Source organism: Suricata suricatta, chromosome 14 (assembly GCF_006229205.1).
Source record: "Suricata suricatta isolate VVHF042 chromosome 14, meerkat_22Aug2017_6uvM2_HiC, whole genome shotgun sequence".
Classification (NCBI taxonomy): domain Eukaryota; kingdom Metazoa; phylum Chordata; class Mammalia; order Carnivora; family Herpestidae; genus Suricata; species Suricata suricatta.
In genome coordinates this window covers 58,433,409-58,451,492 of record NC_043713.1, presented here as the reverse complement: position 1 = coordinate 58,451,492, position 18,084 = coordinate 58,433,409, and the positions used below count along the sequence as shown (strand labels likewise).

The 18,084-nt window shown below is 40.3% G+C and overlaps 1 protein-coding gene across 1 annotated transcript in view; it reads left to right on the top strand.

Moving 5' to 3' along the window:
• The window catches only part of PIEZO2 (piezo type mechanosensitive ion channel component 2), a 444,879-nt gene that overhangs the window by 312,848 nt on the left and 113,947 nt on the right, over positions 1 to 18,084 (top strand). Inside the window, exons 11-16 of the mRNA XM_029922540.1 lie at positions 3,841 to 4,003; positions 6,821 to 6,940; positions 9,669 to 9,707; positions 10,579 to 10,717; positions 13,566 to 13,714; positions 17,119 to 17,349. Of these exons, the coding sequence (XP_029778400.1) occupies positions 3,841 to 4,003; positions 6,821 to 6,940; positions 9,669 to 9,707; positions 10,579 to 10,717; positions 13,566 to 13,714; positions 17,119 to 17,349 (841 nt within the window). The remainder of the gene's footprint in view (positions 1 to 3,840; positions 4,004 to 6,820; positions 6,941 to 9,668; positions 9,708 to 10,578; positions 10,718 to 13,565; positions 13,715 to 17,118; positions 17,350 to 18,084) is intronic.

Below are 18,084 nucleotides of genomic sequence, written 5' to 3'. Positions count from 1 at the left end.
CTTAGAAAAGTTAAATGCCACATGCAAGGTCACACTGGCGATAATTGGAGCAGGATATCTATATTCCTGCTCCTTCCATTGAGTCCTATAGCCTCTGATTATTTTCAAGTTTATTATGAATTCATGCTAAAGCCATTTAACTCAGGGATTAATTTTTTAATCAAAATATTATAGAATACATGCCACAAGAATCTTCATCACATTTTTTAACCATTAAAAATAAGCCCACATTTTGTTACCCTCAGACTAATGGTTCTCAGAGTAGGGAAAAAGTAGGCAGAGGTGGAAGAAAAAGAAAAGTCAGATATTTTTAGGTGGTTGGTGATTTTCCCCCGAGTTACTTCCACAAGCTTCTTCAGGGTACCCATGTTTGTATAAAGTGTCAGGTCCCCAAAGACTTTTTTGGGACAACTGCAACTATGGCTGGCTTTATACTTTCAGATGCAATTTGTCTCAAAGGCTCTATGCTTCCCTCTGAACCTTAACTTGCTTACAAAAATCAGGCTTCACCTTTCCCTTTTTGAATTCTACTTGCTATTGGTTCCTGAGCCAGGTAAGTGTGTATAACTGGTCAGTGATGATGACCGCTGATTGGTTCCTGTGTTTCATGAACCTCCAGAACACTCAGCATGGGAGCTCTCCATAGGGAGCCCAGGGACCCTTGGAGTCTGCCATCAAACCCCTTAGCAGGAAAGGGGAGAGGTCCGAGTGAGAATAGAAATGGCTGAGAACCCTAGAGAACTGAAAATGTGAAAATCTTCATCTTGATGGAGTGACCCTGAGCTTCAGCAAGGCTCTTCCCTTCTGAGCTTGGTTTCTGACCTACAGCCTCCACTTCACACTCAAACTCCCTGAGAAATATCTTCCTCTCCTTTCTGTTCTCTTTCTTCCTTCCATTCAGACCCCCATGTATTTCAATTAAAGGATCTAAGTTTAAAATGAGAGGATTGTTAAAAGATAATTTCTCTAGACAGTTATTACCCCAAAACACTCACTTTACTCTAGTTGGAAAGAGTAGATTCCCTCATTTCATAAGATGGTTTAACACCTGCCCAGGCTTTTAGCACCCTAACGTCATTCTAACCCACTCTCGTTAGCAATGCTTACCTCACTGAAAGACATGCCTCTCTGTGTCATGAAAAGCCTGAATCATAGAGTCTGAACTCTGGAGAGGAAAAAGCTAAAATGAGCCTCACACCCATTAGGATGGCTACTATCAAAAAGTAGAAAAGTGTTGAAAACGATGTGGGGATATTGGAGCCCTTTTGCTCTGTTGGCAGGAATGTAAAATGGAAGCCATGATGGAAGGTTTGAAGATTTCTCAAAAAAATTACAGATAGAATCACCATATGATCCAAGAATACTTCGGGGTATATGTCCAAAAGAATTGAAAGTGATTTTTTCTATAGTATCTAGCCTATATAAATAAAAGAAATTCTTTCTTTCTTTCAAGAAAAGAGAATTCTTAGGCCTTACAATATTTCCATAGCTCTGTTAGAAAAAGACCTTTACAACAATAGCTTATTCTATAGCTTCTATCCATGTTTGTTACTCTGTACCCATCGTATAAAGCATGAGACTGATCCTCAGGGTTCTTATAAAATGTACAAAGTCAGTTTGGAATAAGCTGTGATATCAACAGTAAGGTGCCCCTGTCGATGTGGCCAGGCCTTCTAGGAGGCATGTGGCTCGGTTTACAGACAGCTGCAGGAATTCCTACAAACTTTGCAATGGGGCAAAACAGGCATTTGTAAACTGGCGACTGATGAGGTCATTTCTCGCATGTGCGCCAGGTGTGGGACAAGAAGAGAGGAGACTTGGGAGCTGAAACCTACTGCTTAATTAAAATAGCGACCTTTAGCTAACATTGGCTCTAAGTCTAAAAGCGTTCAGTTCTGCGTGCTGTATCCAACAAAGTGGTGTTTTAATCTGGGACTGCAAAAACAATGTTCAGTTTTCCACCACTCCAAGAGGGACGTAAGTTTTGTTAGCAGGAGATTTTCTTTCTAATGCTATTAAAAAAATCTGCCTAGACCTGTAATAAGAGCAAGTTCTAGTTAAGTTTTTTCCTGATAAAATTTAAGGAAGTTTAGTTTCTATTTAGCTTTCTTTAAAATCTGTATTGAGCAATTCACTAATATGGCACTTGCCTTGTGAAAGAAGATAGTAATAGGCCTGAGAGGTTTCACAAGTGGTTTTACAAATGACAGACATGCAGTCCTTGAAGAGCTTATAACTGAAAGAATGTGACATAAAAATTAAACGGAATTCACATATGAAAGCTACAAACAATAGGACTCACTTTTTTATGTTATTTATTTATTTTGAGAGAGCGAGTACATGTGAGTCGGGGGCGGGGGCAGTGTTGTGAGGGGGGAGCGGGGCAGAGAGCAAGAGAGGGAGAGAGGCAATCCCAAGCAGGCTCCATGCTGTCAGCAAGGAGCCTGATGCCCGGCTTGATTTCATGAACCATGAGATCACGGCCTGAGCCGAAATAAAAAATCAGACACTTAACCAACAGAGTCACCCGGACACCTGAGAAAGATACAAGACTTATTTAATATAAAAGTTTTATTCACTTAGTAAAATCCTTTCTTAGGAAAAATCCATATAAAGTGAATTTCTAAATGAATCATGTCTATACAATTTCCCATTATCAGATAAATTCTATTATATAGTAGAAATAACAAAAAAGTAAAGCATTCCAAAATTTAGTAAGCTGCATAAAGTTATATTTCAAAATAAATAATTAATTATAAAGTTTTAAAATAATCAAATTGCCCATAAATACAATTTGGTAGAAATGTATCTTCCAGAAACTCTAGTATATAGTATCTGGCTTTTATGGCTGAATCACAGAACTGAATTCAGTTTCAATATTTGCCCAAAAATATCAGCATTAGCTGAAGAACTAATGCTAAATAAATCCTGCTAAAAACAAAATATGTGCTCATTTAGCTGAACTTAGTAATATTAACCACATACTTGACATTTCAGTAATGCAGGGATTTCATGGGGCTGATAAACAGTTAAAATGTAAATTCTAGGGAGACCTGGGTGGTTCAATCAGCTGAGCGTCAGACTTCAACTCATGTCATGATCTCCTGGTTCGTGAGTTCAAGCCCCACATTGGGCTCACTGCTGTCAACCTGTCAGTGCAGAGTCCACCTCAGATCCTTCGTCCCCCTCTCTGCCCCTTCCGCACTTGCAGTCTCTTGAAAATAAACAAATATGTTTTAAAAATGTAAATTTCTAACAAGTGAACAAGGACTTGGTATTAGATTAATGGTATTAATATTACATAGCATTGGATTAGATAGTATTAGATTTTTGAACCAGTATAAAAGCTGTTGGCATCAATTTTGCACACATGCACATATACTAACACATACATATGATTTCAGGATGTATATTTTATATTATGTATATACATATATATGTCATTTAAAGATGTAGTTGTATATACAATACAAATGAAATATCTAGGGTAGGATGGATTAATTTAGGACTAGCTCATGAGTGTATTAAAAACAAGATTTTTTAAAAAACTTTTTTCGTGTTTATTTATTTTTGAGAGAGAAAGACAGTGCTTGAGCAGGGGAGGGGCAGAGAGAGAGAGGGAGACACAGAATTCAAAGCAGGCCCCGGGCTCTGAGCTGTCAGCACAGAGCTTGATGTGGGGGCTCTAGCCCAAAAACCATGAGATAATGACTTGAGCCAAAGTCAGACACTTAACCGACTGAGCCACCTAGGCACCCCTAGAAACAAGATGTTTTTATTTTATGTTACAGACATATAGTTTATTGTATCTTTCTAATATTTTTCTTTGTTATTAAACAGGTTGTTTGGTATCAAATCAGTCATTCAAACAGACTGCTCCAGCACTTGGAAGATCATAGCAAACCCAGACCTGTCATGGTACCACCACGCCAACCCCATAGTCCTGCTGGTGATGTACTACACGCTGGCCACTCTGATCCGCATCTGGCTGCAGGAACCCCTTGTAAGGATAAAAAGGTTTTGGTGCTCTTATATGCAAAGGAACCTGGAAACTCCAGGAGAAATGGTTCATTCCTACTCACTACTGACTAGTCAGCGCTACATTCCAAAACAACTGGAGTGTCCTAGTTCTGGTGTTTTATTTCAGCAAAGAGCACTATGCAAATACAAGTGCTATCATAACAAAGCCTAGTTTCCCTGTGGCATATCACCACCTGCTGCTGAGACTGGTCCGAGGTGTGGAGAATGGAAGACATTTGCACTGAGCACTGAATGCAAACGTGCCAGGCCATATGCTGGGCTGTTCATAGACATCATCTCACTGAATTCGCTACATAACTCTGAAAGAATTAGAATAGGTATCACACCCATCTTAGAGATGAGGAGAATGAGGTTCGAGAGGTCCATTGCTCTGAGCAGTAGAAGTCAGATTCAAACTCACACTGAACAACACAGCTAGGGCTTCAGGGACTACACATCCTGTTTTCATGGTGACTAGCGTTTCAGAAACTTCGCTGACTTCTAACGTCTGAGAATGGGGTAGGGACACCCCAGCTCTCAGCCGGGCCTGTAGCCTTTTGAGCATCCCATTGTGACGTCTGGGTTCTTGAGGGTCTCCTTCAGGCACGACAGAGGAGTGGTTTATTCCCGTGTGGTATTAACAAGTACATGGTACTTTTAAGGGCAGGACCAGAGAGTCTGGGTGGCTTCTCTCTTTTCCCTTCCGGTGACAGAAACCTTCAGCCACTTTCATTTTTCCCCATAATTAACTATAAAAGGCTCAGTTGTAAAGGAGCTTATTGGCATACGAGGGAGGAAAGTAGTGTAGACAAGGGTAGTCACACCTCTCACCCAGCACCTGCCAGGGAGGAGCTCACTGATTGGAAGCACAGATGTAGTCACACCTCCTCTCCTGTCACTTCTAGGTTAGGGCGTTGGAGTGTTCACACCCACAAGACTATCTACACATCCATTCCGTCAGTCCATCTGACAGGCAGACAGCAAATATTTATTGAAAGCTAACTCAATCAGGCGCTAAGCTGGAGGCCAGGCATAGAACATCACCCACAGGCAAGGTCCCCAACTTGGGGAAACTGGATGTTCTACAAGAGAAAAAATAGTCCCAAACAAGTAAAGTGGGATCCAAGTCACATAGCACAATGAAACTGGTTAAGATGTCTGTCTCGACCATCCCCAGCAGAACTGCTACCTGCAGAAGTGGGGCACTGTCCTGTCCCAGTGAGTGACCCATCCTCCCCACTGGGCAGGCAGGCTCAGGTGATGAGGGCCAAGGAGGCAGCTTTGTTCACAGGGTTCTCGTATGGCGCCTTTCTTTGGGCCTGCGGATGGCAGCTGCATGTAGCAAAATGTTTATGGGGTCATAAGGAATCTTCACCATTTTGTGGTAACAGTTTTCTCCAATTCTCTCCTCAAAATTTGAGTATTCCAGTAAAATGCTCTCAAGTGAAGTAATTGTCTTCATGTCCTCCACAAAAACACATAGAAGGTAAAGGATGTGACATATGCACAATGAAAGTGTATGCAAAAGAAATTAAACTATGTTACGGAGATGGTTTCTGAACAATGTCTTATGAGGGATGGAAATTAAGACCTTCAAGTAAATAAGAGTTGCAGGTGTCCATCACTGTCTCTGTAATATCTCAGCACCGCCCCCCAGAAGGGCAGGAGTGTGTGAACCCCTGTTGTCATGCTTCCGTGGTGGGTGAAAGCTGAGTTATACTCCCCCAAGCCCACGAGACAGCTTCCTCAGACTTGGGCCATCTGGGGACGAAGGAAGGTAGAGTTAATAGTATTACAGACCACAGTGTCCAGAGGGGTGTTGGAGAACAGGGCCTGATTCATACCAGCATCAACATTTCAAGGGGCCTATATTTTAAATGTCCTGGGACACGGCACTTTTTCATTGAGGCACTGATGGAAGACAGGTGGCTGGTTATATCATAGTTCCAGGTGACCTGGCACACTTCGTGAAAAATGTCAGCCATCAAGTGTGAGTTCTGAGGTAAAAGTCTATGATGCCTGTTTGAGAGAGAGAGAGAGAAGCAGGTGTAGAGCATTAAATAATATATGGACTCCCATCTGGCAAGCATGAACTCCCACCCAGGGCATTTGGGGGCTCCCCAGGAGTGCTCTACCCTGGCACACTGGACCCCAGAGATTGGGCACTAAGGCTAACTTCCCTGCCTGCACTCTAGTGTCAATGGTGTGTGAAAGGCCTTTCTTGGAGCCCTTGTGTTGGGAAACCATATAAATGTACCCAGTGTATTCTGCCCTTTATATTTTCTCTCTTTATCATCTCTTCTAGACCAATTACCTAATTTAGGCCAGTGTCCCATAAGGCAAGGTGACAGTTTTGTGCATTAGATATGTTCTTTCTTACTAGATGATTCCACCTTTAACAAATTTCTTTTTAACTAAAGATTGTCCGTGGCTGGGTTACACAGTTAACTGAGCACCTTTCTGGAAGTTCTTCCTTTAAGAACCATTTACATAGCTGCCTTCTGGTATAGTTTGGAATACACAGTGAGAAGCTGTGGATATTTAACATTAGAACATATCTCTGTGATTTATGGGGCTTAGGAGGGATCAGGAACATTTAATATTGATGTGCTTAGCATTTACAGGATGGCATTGGTGTCATGTTCAAAGAATCTTGATAAAATCCCATATATTATATACATTACTTTAAAAAATGGATCATATTGAGGCAAAGATTAAAAGCTTTCTCTGGGTCACCCAAGCCACAGAGGGAACTGCTCTGGGAAGCAGAGCTGGTCCTGTGGGTTATTCTGTGTTTTAGGTGCAGGATGACAGGACCAAAGAAGAGGACAGAGCCCTGGCTTGTAGCCCCATCCAAATAACAGCCGAGAGGAGGCGGAGCCTGTGGTATGCCACCCAGTACCCAACCGATGAGAGGAAAGTAAGCCACAAGAAATCAACTTCCATCTTCCTAACTTATTTTGCTACTTTTGTGTTACGTTACCAAACATGAGTCATGTGTCACGTGCAAAGTCAGATTGCTCATAGTTTATAGAAACAGTTTGCTTTTGATGTCTTGGTAGCGGAGAGCTCTATTCAGAGAGGAGAATCATATATGAATATGATTATGTATCTCTTACTACTCTGAGGCAACAGTATGGATTGACAAGGAAAAGTGAGTCACAATAGGTAATCCATATAACCTTCTGATTATTTGTTGACCATTTTGAACTCAACTCAGTGCCATATTGACTTGTTAAAAATTTCCCATTTGCAATATTGTAATGACAATGACCAAGTATTTACTCCCTAGCATGTTAGAGAATTGAGGAGTAGACTCTGATTTATCTGGTGGCAGGCAAGTTTCTTTAAGGCACCTGGTCTTATTCTAGTCATGGCTGTCATGTCATGTCATGAGAAAGGGCTAAACAATGAATGAGCTGCCTAAGACAGCAGACGTGTGGAGCATATGTGGCTCCCTAAGATGTCTGAGGATTTCCAGGGACCTTTTACTCTTCATCACATCATGTGTCAGATTATCCTACCCCTTTTACTAAAGGACAGATAGCAATAGAGGATAGCTCAGAAGTTTTCCAAATTGAGGTCTGTGGACCACCAGGGATTCCTGAGACCCTCACAGGGATCCACAAGCTCAAAGCTATTTTTGTAGTAATATTTAAACTATGTGCCTTTTCCCCTGTGCTCACCTTTGTTCTGACAATACAAAAGCACAGACCAAGGCAGTGGCACAGCCGCAGTCCTGCCCTGCCCACCATGCATGTGCAGAAATCAAAGCAGGAATGCCAATTCCACTTATGAATATCCTTGATGAACCAGAAAGAGTTATCAGTGTTCTTAAATCTCCACATCGGAGCTCACATCTTTTTAATATCCCATGTAGCCAAAAGGGAAGTCACACAAAGTGCCACCTGCAAACATATTGTGACCATCTTGATGAAAAGCACTTGGCCCGTTGTAGGAAGCGTAAGCTGAAGTAGCTGTCACCCACCGCACACCAGATTCCCTTGACAGAGCCACTAGGGGACAAATTATGGTGATTCAGGGATGGGTACTTGACAGATAACTACTGGAAAATAAGAGAAGTGAGCCTGCCACTTCAAGGCAAACAACAGGCAGCATGTGTTGCCAGTGGTAAAATTTGAACTTCTGAGTGAAAATTAGAATATTAGAAAACTTGTGTCCACTCTTCAGAGCTCGAAAACGTCCCAATACTGAGGACCTCTCTGATGAGATCAGTGGTGATATTATATTAGCAAATGTGATTTTTAAATATTGTGTAATGAAATGTGTATTTGGTAGACTGTATAACTTGCTGGAGCAAATCACCAACACATGGTGTATACATCATTGGACTTCAGTGTAACAGTGTGTGACAAGTTCATTGATAGAATTTCAGATTCGATGTTGCAGCAAATCTTCAGGTAACTGCCACTTGTTGAGTTTGGTGTAGTATCAAAAATACACCAAAGCAAAGAAACTACCCACAGTTGCCTGGCTAGAATTTTGAAAAACTCTTTTCTTTTCCAACTGCGATAGCTTGGTGGAGCTAGATTTTCCTCATATACTTCAGACCGAATAACTCCTCATGACAGATTGAGTACACGAACAGATAAGAGAATCCACTGTCTTCTTTTAAGCCAGATAGTAAAATGATATGCAAAAGTATATAATAATACACTTTTTTCACTATTTTGGTTTTTTTAATAGAGCAGTTTGAACAAAATGATTTCTATCAGCATGTTAAATTTTAAGAAAAATTGAACTAATAACTATTTTTAGGTGCCTTAGTTTTAATTTCTATCATAGTTGATATTGATAGATAGGAGCCAAATCATTAAAACTCTTTGTGACTCTCAGTGATTTTCATAATTATAAATGAGTCCTGATCCAAAATAATTGGAGAATCACACAGCACACAGAACAGCAAATGCTTATTATTTGAGGAGGGTCCAAACCACCTGGCACAAATACAGTTTAAAAGCACAGTCATTAGGGGGCCAGGGTGGCACCATCAGTTCAGCATCCAACTTTGGCTCACAGCTTGTGAGTTCAAGCCCCACACCAGGCTCTGTGCTGACAGCTCAGAGCCTGAAGCCTGCTTCTAATTCTGTGTCTCCCTCTCTTCCTGCTCTCTCTCTCTCTCTCTCTCTCTCTCTCAGAAATAAATAAACTCTAAAAAAATTTTAAAGCACATCATGTAATAATGATTTTGTAGTAGACAATATGCAAATATTAAAATAACCTCAACCTACACATTACAAATCAATTTTGCTTTATTATGAAACTTCTGTTTCTTGATAAGTAAATAGTTTCAGAATTTTGCAGATGTCTCAAAGGGCCTTAAGAGTATCAAATGAAGCAGCTTCTTCTGTTCCTCTTCATTTGAAAAACATGATGAACTTTTGTTCATCATGACTGGTTGTTTGCTGTCACAAACTGTTTTCCAGAAGCTGGAAAACAGTTATAATAAACAGCAGCATCCAGTTCAGTGATTTGTCCCTTTATATTTTGCATGGCAATTTTAACATACTAGCATCCAGCTAGTTGAAGGAATGGATATGTGTATAGTAACACTTAAAGATATATATAAACATTATGATGCTTTTTGCTTACATATTAACATTGCTGTCCTACATTGCTTTTTGCAGCTTTTATCCATGACCCAAGATGACTACAAACCATCTGATGTTAGTATATTCTTAGAATTATCATTTATGTGTGTGTAAGTGATGTAAAAGTGATATGAATGGAGTTAGTTCTTTTGACCATATTTTAATGATCTATAAAAGGTTCATAACTTTTTTGTGAATTTATATCTGGTTCTGTTAAAACATGAACACATGTAATATGAGCTTGCATGTAGTCATACAAAATATATTTAAACTTTTAAAAAGCCATATTGGAGGGTTTGTAAAAGCACATTGCTCTGCACATAGACCACACACACACACATATTTATATCATAAAGCCAAAGAGACAGGGTGGAAAAAAACCCAAGAAATTAAATTGTGCTTAGTGTACAAAATGCTTTAACACAGGAATTGCAAAGCATCAGCAAAGATCTCAAGAGGGGTTGCCAGCTAATGAGATGACTTGAGTCCTATGCACAGATGTACCGGGTGTGGACAGGGATGCTCTGGCTGGGGCCTAGGAAAGATCTGGAGTTCCCCTAGCTGGAGGGATGGCTTGGAGGAGAGGCCATCAGAGCATAGGCTGGAGAGGTGATCACACCATATCAGCAAGGCTCAGCCAGCCTTTTTCCAGGGTTTACACTTGATGCTAAGAACAGAGGGTACCTTGCATGGTGTTTAGCAGAAGTGCAACAAGATCAGATTAAATTTTTACTGGGACCATAGATTTGGAAAATAGATTTGGACAGAGGAATGAATGTCCGCAATTCATCTTGTTAAAGTGGATATTTTATGAAATTGTTCAGCTTCTGTTTAGTTCCTCACTGTTGAGCTGTGCCTTTCTAGCATAAAGGAAGGAGGCAGTATGTCCACATTGAAACTGGAACTCCTGTCACAGCTGTGCCTTTGCCTTGTGCTCCCCTGGCAGGGCCTGCTGGTGACCGTGAATGGCAACCCTGTGGACTACCACACCATCCACCCCGGTCTTCCCATAGAGAACGGCCCCGCCAAAGCCGACCTGTACTCCACCCCGCAGTACCGGTGGGAGCCCTCCAATGACTCCTCAGGTAGGGGTGCATGTCACACCTCAACTTTGTTCTCCTCTTGTGCATATTTTATCCTTGTATACAAAATAAATGGTACAACTGGGACAAACTTTGAAAAATAAAAGGTAAACAATTATTTTAAACACATCAACTTATAGTGTTAAACCTATGTGTGTTATGTGTGTTTGAGTTTTTCTATAATTTGATACTGTAATCAAGGTCAGCAGTTTTGCCGGTTAATGGATGACTGTTTTCAGAAAGAGTTTACTTTGTCTGTTCAAACAAAAAGGAGAGGACCCAGACTTGTACGAGGCCTTTTTTCACATTTCTCTCAGCTTCTTACGTTGAAGGAAAACAAGCTGTTACTAGAGATGACAAATTGGTGGCTTTGACTTGAGTTGTGTTTTGTTTTGTATTGTTTTGTTTGGCCTATGCACATTTTCTAAGAAGAAAGAAAAAGTAACCCACATTTTAAAAGCTGCACCTCTGAGATATGGAAATTTCTGGAATCCCTTGAAGAATGCGAATATCTGACAGCACTAGCCCCTTGCTCCTGCAAGGCAACTGTTGACTGTTGTCACTGCCCTGTCAGGGACCATGCCTATCACCCGTTCATAATGACAGAATTAGCTAAGTTTACTGTTGAGGGAGGAAAAGGCAGAGTACACACAAGTGATGGCAAAGTGGCTTCAAAACTGTCCTGGAGTTTTGTCTCCATTTACGTGGAACTAAACCTAGTTGTTCCACCTGATCCTACCTTAAGGTAATGACAAGCAGCTATTCAGCCTGTGATTGGTACATTAAGCTCAATGTATTTTTCTCTCCATAATATTTTATTGTCAAATTGTTTTCCATACAACACCCAGTGCTCTTCCCCTCAAGTGCCCTCCTCCATCACCACATAATTCTTCATCAGGCTTACTCTACTGTTTCGCATAGTTGTCAGTAGGCCTTGAAGTTGCCTCTGACCTGGCATCTATTTAGCAATACAAAGGGTTAGTCATTCTATCCGGCCTACCTCAGCAAGGTCAGACCTCATTCAGCTCCCTAACCCAGCACTCCACACACACTCCCAGCCCTAGATGGCACCTGCTGTCCCCACAGAGCCCCAGGATCTAGGGGTTAATTACCTATTTCCACTTCCTATTTGAGTGTGTTTTAATTTGCAAGTCAGGCTTAAACCAAGGTTTTTACTTACTGAATATCTCAAGAAAACCCAGGACTTTCTGCAGTGTGGTCGTTAGTGCTTTGGCATCAAAACGACACAGAGCAGTCCAAGAATCAGCATTTGCGACTTCAAAAGGCTGGGATGCTCAGGTCACAGCCTGATATACTTCTCTTCACACATCGCTAGCATAAACAGAGAGGCACAGAGTTTTGGCTGCTGACAAGGCACACTCACACATACATTGTAAGCTGAACTTTCAAAGGTAAAATAAAAGCTGGAAAGTTATTTTTAAATTTGAATCTACATCTGCAGACAGTGTTACAGTCAGAGAGGTAACGCCAGGAGCTGTAAAATCCGTCAGATTCAGTTTCTTCAGCACTGTCTCCAGTCTGTAGACTTCCCCTCCTAAGCCCCAGCCCCAACAGTGGAGCGGTGGAAGGCAGCAGGCGTCTGCACAAGGAAATACCAGCCCCTCACTTAGAGGCTCACTTCTGGAGCCTGTGCAAGGGGGTGTGCCTGGGCACTGGTTCCTCAGTGGTTTCTGCTTCCTCGTCATGGTGTAGAGCAGCTCCCTGATGTGACCCAGATATACAGCCCATTTAACTTAAAAAGGAGGACAGAAGGGATGTTTTACCTAAGTGTGGCACTCATTACTTCATTTTTTAATTCAAATTAGTTTTCCTGACAAGCGGAGGAGGATCTTGAGGAGAAATCCTTCTTTCACTGCTATGTCTGTACTTTCCTATTTTTAGTCCTCTTCTCCTCAGCCCTCCACACTTTCTCTTGCTTTTAACATGAGCTTTCATCCTTAGTATGACTTTTCTCCCTCAGCATGATCTAGGAAACCATGGGCCACCGAAATTACACTGGCAATGTGGTTAGTTGGTTGGCTGGTTGGTTGGTTGGTTTTCATTATATCCATACTCCAGATCCTGTTTGTTTTAATTATCTATTACCGAGTAACAAATTATTCCCAAACCTAGCGGCTTAAAACATTTAGCGTCCTAGTTTCTGTGGGGCAGGAATCGGGTGTGACGAGGCTGGGCTTCTCTGACTCAGAGTCTCTGATAATGTTGTACATAATCTGCTGGCATGGGCTGTGGTCTCATCTGAAGGCTCACTTGAGGAAAATCTACTTTCACATCTACCCATGTAGTTATTGACTGACCTCAAGTTCTTCCTGACTGCCGGTCAGAGGCACCAGTTCGCTGTCACCTGGGCCTCTTCTTAAGGCAGTGTACAATGTGGCAGCTGGCTTCTCTCAGAATGAATGAGAAAATGAGAGAAAATGCCAAGGCAAAGGCCATAGTCCTTTTAAACTTCATCTTGGAAGTCATATTCTATTCCTCCTATTTTATAGAAGCTCATCAAAGGTCCCACCCACACTCAAGGGGTGAGGACTACACCAGGGCATGAAAACCAAGAAGTAGAGATCACTGGGGACCAACTTTGAGACTGCTTTCCATTCCTCTGAAACTGAAATTTTCTTTCTGTGATTTCTGAGTGCTGGGTTCCATTACACTGACCAGGCAGCACTCACTGAATCTGTCTGAATCTGAAGGGCTTTGTTAGTTGGAAAGAATCTCTGAAGCCTTAAATAAAAGTTTCTGCTAAAACCATATATGTGCTCCAGTGCTTTAGACCGTTATGCAGAATTCACATATTAGCATGAATAGTTATATAAATTTTTTCTCCCTCTAGAAAAGAAAGAGGAAGAAGAAGAGGAGAAGGAAGACTTTGAGGAGGAAAGGAGCCATGAGGAGAAACGAAGTGTTAAAGTTCACGCCATGGTCTCTGTGTTCCAGTTTATTATGAAACAAAGTTACATCTGTGCGCTTATTGCCATGATGGTATGTGTGAGAGGGGACAGCAGGGTGCTGGAGAGATGCCCCATCATCCTCTGTGGCTGGCACAAATATCTAATCTTCCCAGTGTCTTGGCAGAGGGTGGATGGTTATTTATTTTTTCTGGAATCTTTATATTACAGATTTCAAAAATCAGGCTTTGAGGCACCTGGGTGGCTCAGTCTGACTTCGGCTCAGGTCATGATCTCACAGTTTGTGAGTTCAAGTCCCACAGCAGAGCATAGCCTGCTTCAGGTCTTCTATCTCCCTCTCTTTCTGTCCCTCCCCTGCTTGCTCACATGTTCTCTCTCTCTTTCAAATAAATAAATAAACATTTAAAAAATCAGGTTCTGTTCTATTTACCCTCCTTTTAAATATTAATACATTTATGTTAAATTAGCCTAACAGATGAGACTGTTGCTTGTTTTGCCAGTTTAAAAAGATCTATTGGGTAGTTTTTCTATGTGATTTGAAGGTATCCAAGATTAACCATGAACTTCTTTTATTTCCTTTAGAGGTGAGAGTTACATTCACAACTTATGTTAAATTTCAGTGAAACTTTAGGGGGGATACAAGAAAGTCTTATTATACCCTTCCTAAAAACAAACTTTTGGGAAACCTCATTTATTTTTGAGACACCTAGCTCTTACCTGACACCAGACTCTTCCACATCTTGTGGCCAATGGTGAGATCTCATGCACACCTTTGGTGATAATAAAATGAAAATATTCTATGCCTCTGGGGGGTAAATGCCTGAACACAGTTTCTCCAGGCACCCCCTGAATATGTCTTCCAACTGAACCAAGCTGTGTGTTCAGTCAACTCCAGTTTCTCGTAAGGACAACTATACGTCTGAGAGAGGGGTAGCAAAAAGAAAGCTCCGTGAAACTAAAGATGGCCCAGGGGCGTGTGGGTGGCTCAGTCATTTGGGCATCCCACCTCGCGGTCCGTCAGTTTGAGCCCTGCGTCAGGCTCTCTGCTGTCAGCTAAGAGCCTAGAGCCTGCCTCAGATTCTGTGTCTCCCTCTCTCTCTCTCTCTCTGCCCTTCTCCCATTCTCGCTCTGTCTTTCTGTCTCTAAAAAACAAATCAACACTAAGACACAAATTTATAAAAAAAGAAAAAAGATAGCTCATTAGGTGATTGTAAATTCTATTCTTTAATATTAATTCTGTGCTGTATAGGGTGCTTTTTGACATTTTCTACATATCATCCTCTAATTTAAACATTAGCAAAATTCTAATTTTAAACTACTATGTGTAAATGCAATTTACAATTCAGATTCAGAACTCAAAAGAGTATATGCCTTTCTTCTCTCTTCCTAAAAACAAGCCAGTTTGGTCTGTATTTATTTATTTATTTATTTATTATAAAGCAATAGAGTTAAAAAAAAAAAACCTTGAATACACGTTTTGCTACTTAGAAAAAAAATCTATTGTAAAAATAACATGAGAGCAGATCCGTTATTAAAGACATGCGCCTGTCTGGTGCCATATCCATTGTTTTAATTGAGCCGTAATATTAATGTTTTATTTTTTATTTATTTATTTTTTAAAAATTGTAATGTTTATTTTATTTTTGAGAGAGAGAGAGAGAGAGAGAGAGAGAGAGAGCTCAAGCAGGGGAGGGGCAAAGAGAGAGAGAGAATCTGAAGTAGACTCTAGCCTCTGAGCTAGAACCCATGAACCCATAAACCGTGAGATCATGACCTGAGCCAAAGTTGGACACTTAACCGACTGAGCCACCCAGGCGCCCCTTAATATTGTTTTAAAAGTGCCTGCCTTCCATGGAAGTGCCCCTTGCAGCAGATTGTTAATCACAGACAGAAAGAGTAACCCTGAGGAGCCAAATCTGTTAGAATGATACTTGTATTCATTAAAAAAAATAAAGTCAGAATATACTCAACAGTCAAACAATCTGGAAACCAAACATAGTGCAGAAGTATCCCAACTACCACAACTGAAAGGCATATGTCACTTAGGTACTAAACAGGAAAGAGGTTTAAAAAATTCCTCAAAACTTGTTTTTCTTCCTCTTCCACCCTCACCTTCCCAAGAATAGGGTGCAGGGGAACAGACTTGCTGGGACTGTAATAAATGCGGAGATTATTTTCCTGGTCACACCCAAATAAATGGCAGTCACATCTGCATTTCATACTGGGATAAATGCATTAAATACACTACTTAATGCAAGTGCATTGACTGTTACCTAAACTTTGATAAACAGTATTTCCAAGAAATAATATTGTCATGAAAATAATTCAGACTTGTTAATTGTTATCAGTCACTCACCTGATTTTAAAATAAACAGATTTAATTTCCAGTTTATGTTTCTCATATGTTTCAACCAACAATTTTAAATAAATTTTAAGTAAATTCACCACTTAAGAAGCTAGCTGTCCTATAGGACAAATTTGCAAATTGCTGAGAGGAAATATTTGTTTGTTCCATGTTGATTTCATTTTGTAATACTTAATTTATTTTCCAAAAGCAAAACAGGCTTATAAAACATTTTGGACTTCCCAACCAACTCTTGGTAATTTGTGATATCAGGAATACAATTTATTTCAATTAACCTCAAATATGTCTAGAAAATATTTTTAAAGGTCTTTTACAAAAATTTGATATCAGAGATCATGGTAAGAAATGATGAATATCCTGAAGTTAATAATATTCTTGAGCCCAATTTAAGTATTATTTCGGTAGCTCCTTTTGAGATACATTTCTGATTCTTTGCAAGTTTAGTGTGAACAGAAGATGTATCATTTGTCCAATGGGTCTGATGGCTCTTGAGTCCTACCCTTTCCAGGACAGAAGCTGAGGCTGGCCTTTATATGAATTTGGTTTTATTGTGTGGTGTGTGCAGAAGTGAAGACCTTCCTGGTGTTAGTTTTCTAAGTCGTATCATGTAAATCTTCTTGGATAGTCTAAGAGTGATCTCTAAAACCCAGCTTATAATGCTTACCCTGGTGATTCCCATGGCTTCCATTTCCATGGCCACATTTCCTTGGCACTCTTAAATAACTTAAATAACTCCCAAGCTAGTTTGGAAACAGAAGGTACAGAGCACTGATAGTCACTTTTAATACTGCAAAGTAGGGTGTACCTTTGTATCTTTGTACCTAAAGTGAAAAAGATTTGGAAGCAGGAACCCAGCAAGAACCCACTTGCCCTTGGCTGTGTTCCCTGCAGGAAGTTAAAAAATAATGTTCTTCTCAGCAAGATCATTCTTTCTCTTCAGCTCCCTCCCTGTGATGCAGGTTGCGATATCTTTCCATGATTTCACCACTCTCTCTTCTCCTTAGTTTGAATATTACTGACTTTTTCCTTTTAAATGACTTTTAACTTACCAGAGTGGGGGACTACACACTGTAGTGACCATCGTTGTGTTTCCTTTTTCTTTCTCCCGCGAGGCTTGGAGCATCACCTATCACAGCTGGTTGACTTTTGTGTTGTTGATTTGGTCATGTACCCTTTGGATGATTCGCAATAGAAGAAAATATGCCATGATAAGCTCTCCTTTCATGGTCGTCTATGGAAATCTGTTGCTGATATTACAGTATATATGGAGTTTTGAACTTCCTGAAATTAAAAAGGTCCCGGGATTTTTGGAAAAGAAAAAGCCAGAAGAACTTGCCTCAAAGGTAAGTGAATAGGAAAATAAGAAAACAAAAACATTGAAACAAATCCACAGTAACCATCATAAGCATATCCTGGCACAGACTAAAACATAGGTTCCAAATATCCAGTGCTTTACAAAAATGAATACGTTAAAAGCTCTAAAAACTAACTCCTATTGCTTAGAGGTCTCCACATCTTACACATGGATAAACACTACACCACGCTTTTAGATTCTATTTAAAATAACAGTGCTTTCCACAGAAAGGAAAAATAAAGTCTGTTATATTTTAATGTCAGTTACAGTGTGGTAGAAATTAGAGGGGGAAATAGGAAAATCAGTGTAAAATGTATCAAAGGGTTAGAGGACTTTCTTTGATCTCAGTTTGCAAAGCTTAACACATTGCTGTTACAGATAATCACTGATTATTTAAAAAAATTTTTTTTTCAATTATGCCTTAAAAACACCATTAGCAAAACTTAAATAGGATGTTTTCTTTCTTCCTTTTGTAGATTATATGACGTGCCTTCATTTGTAGTAAGAAAGCTCATGATCTGTCACTACTCATTCTTTTCATGCTTCATGTTAATAGTTTTCACTTCAGAAGATTGTAAATTGTCCTAAACTTTCTGTTTTGTGAACAGAGTGGCAAACACTACACACATTCCGTTTGTGTTGATAACTTTGCGGTAAGACCATGAAAGCAGTCCCGTGTAAATTACTCCATGAGCCTTGACCATCTTTCTGGGGAAAGCAGGAT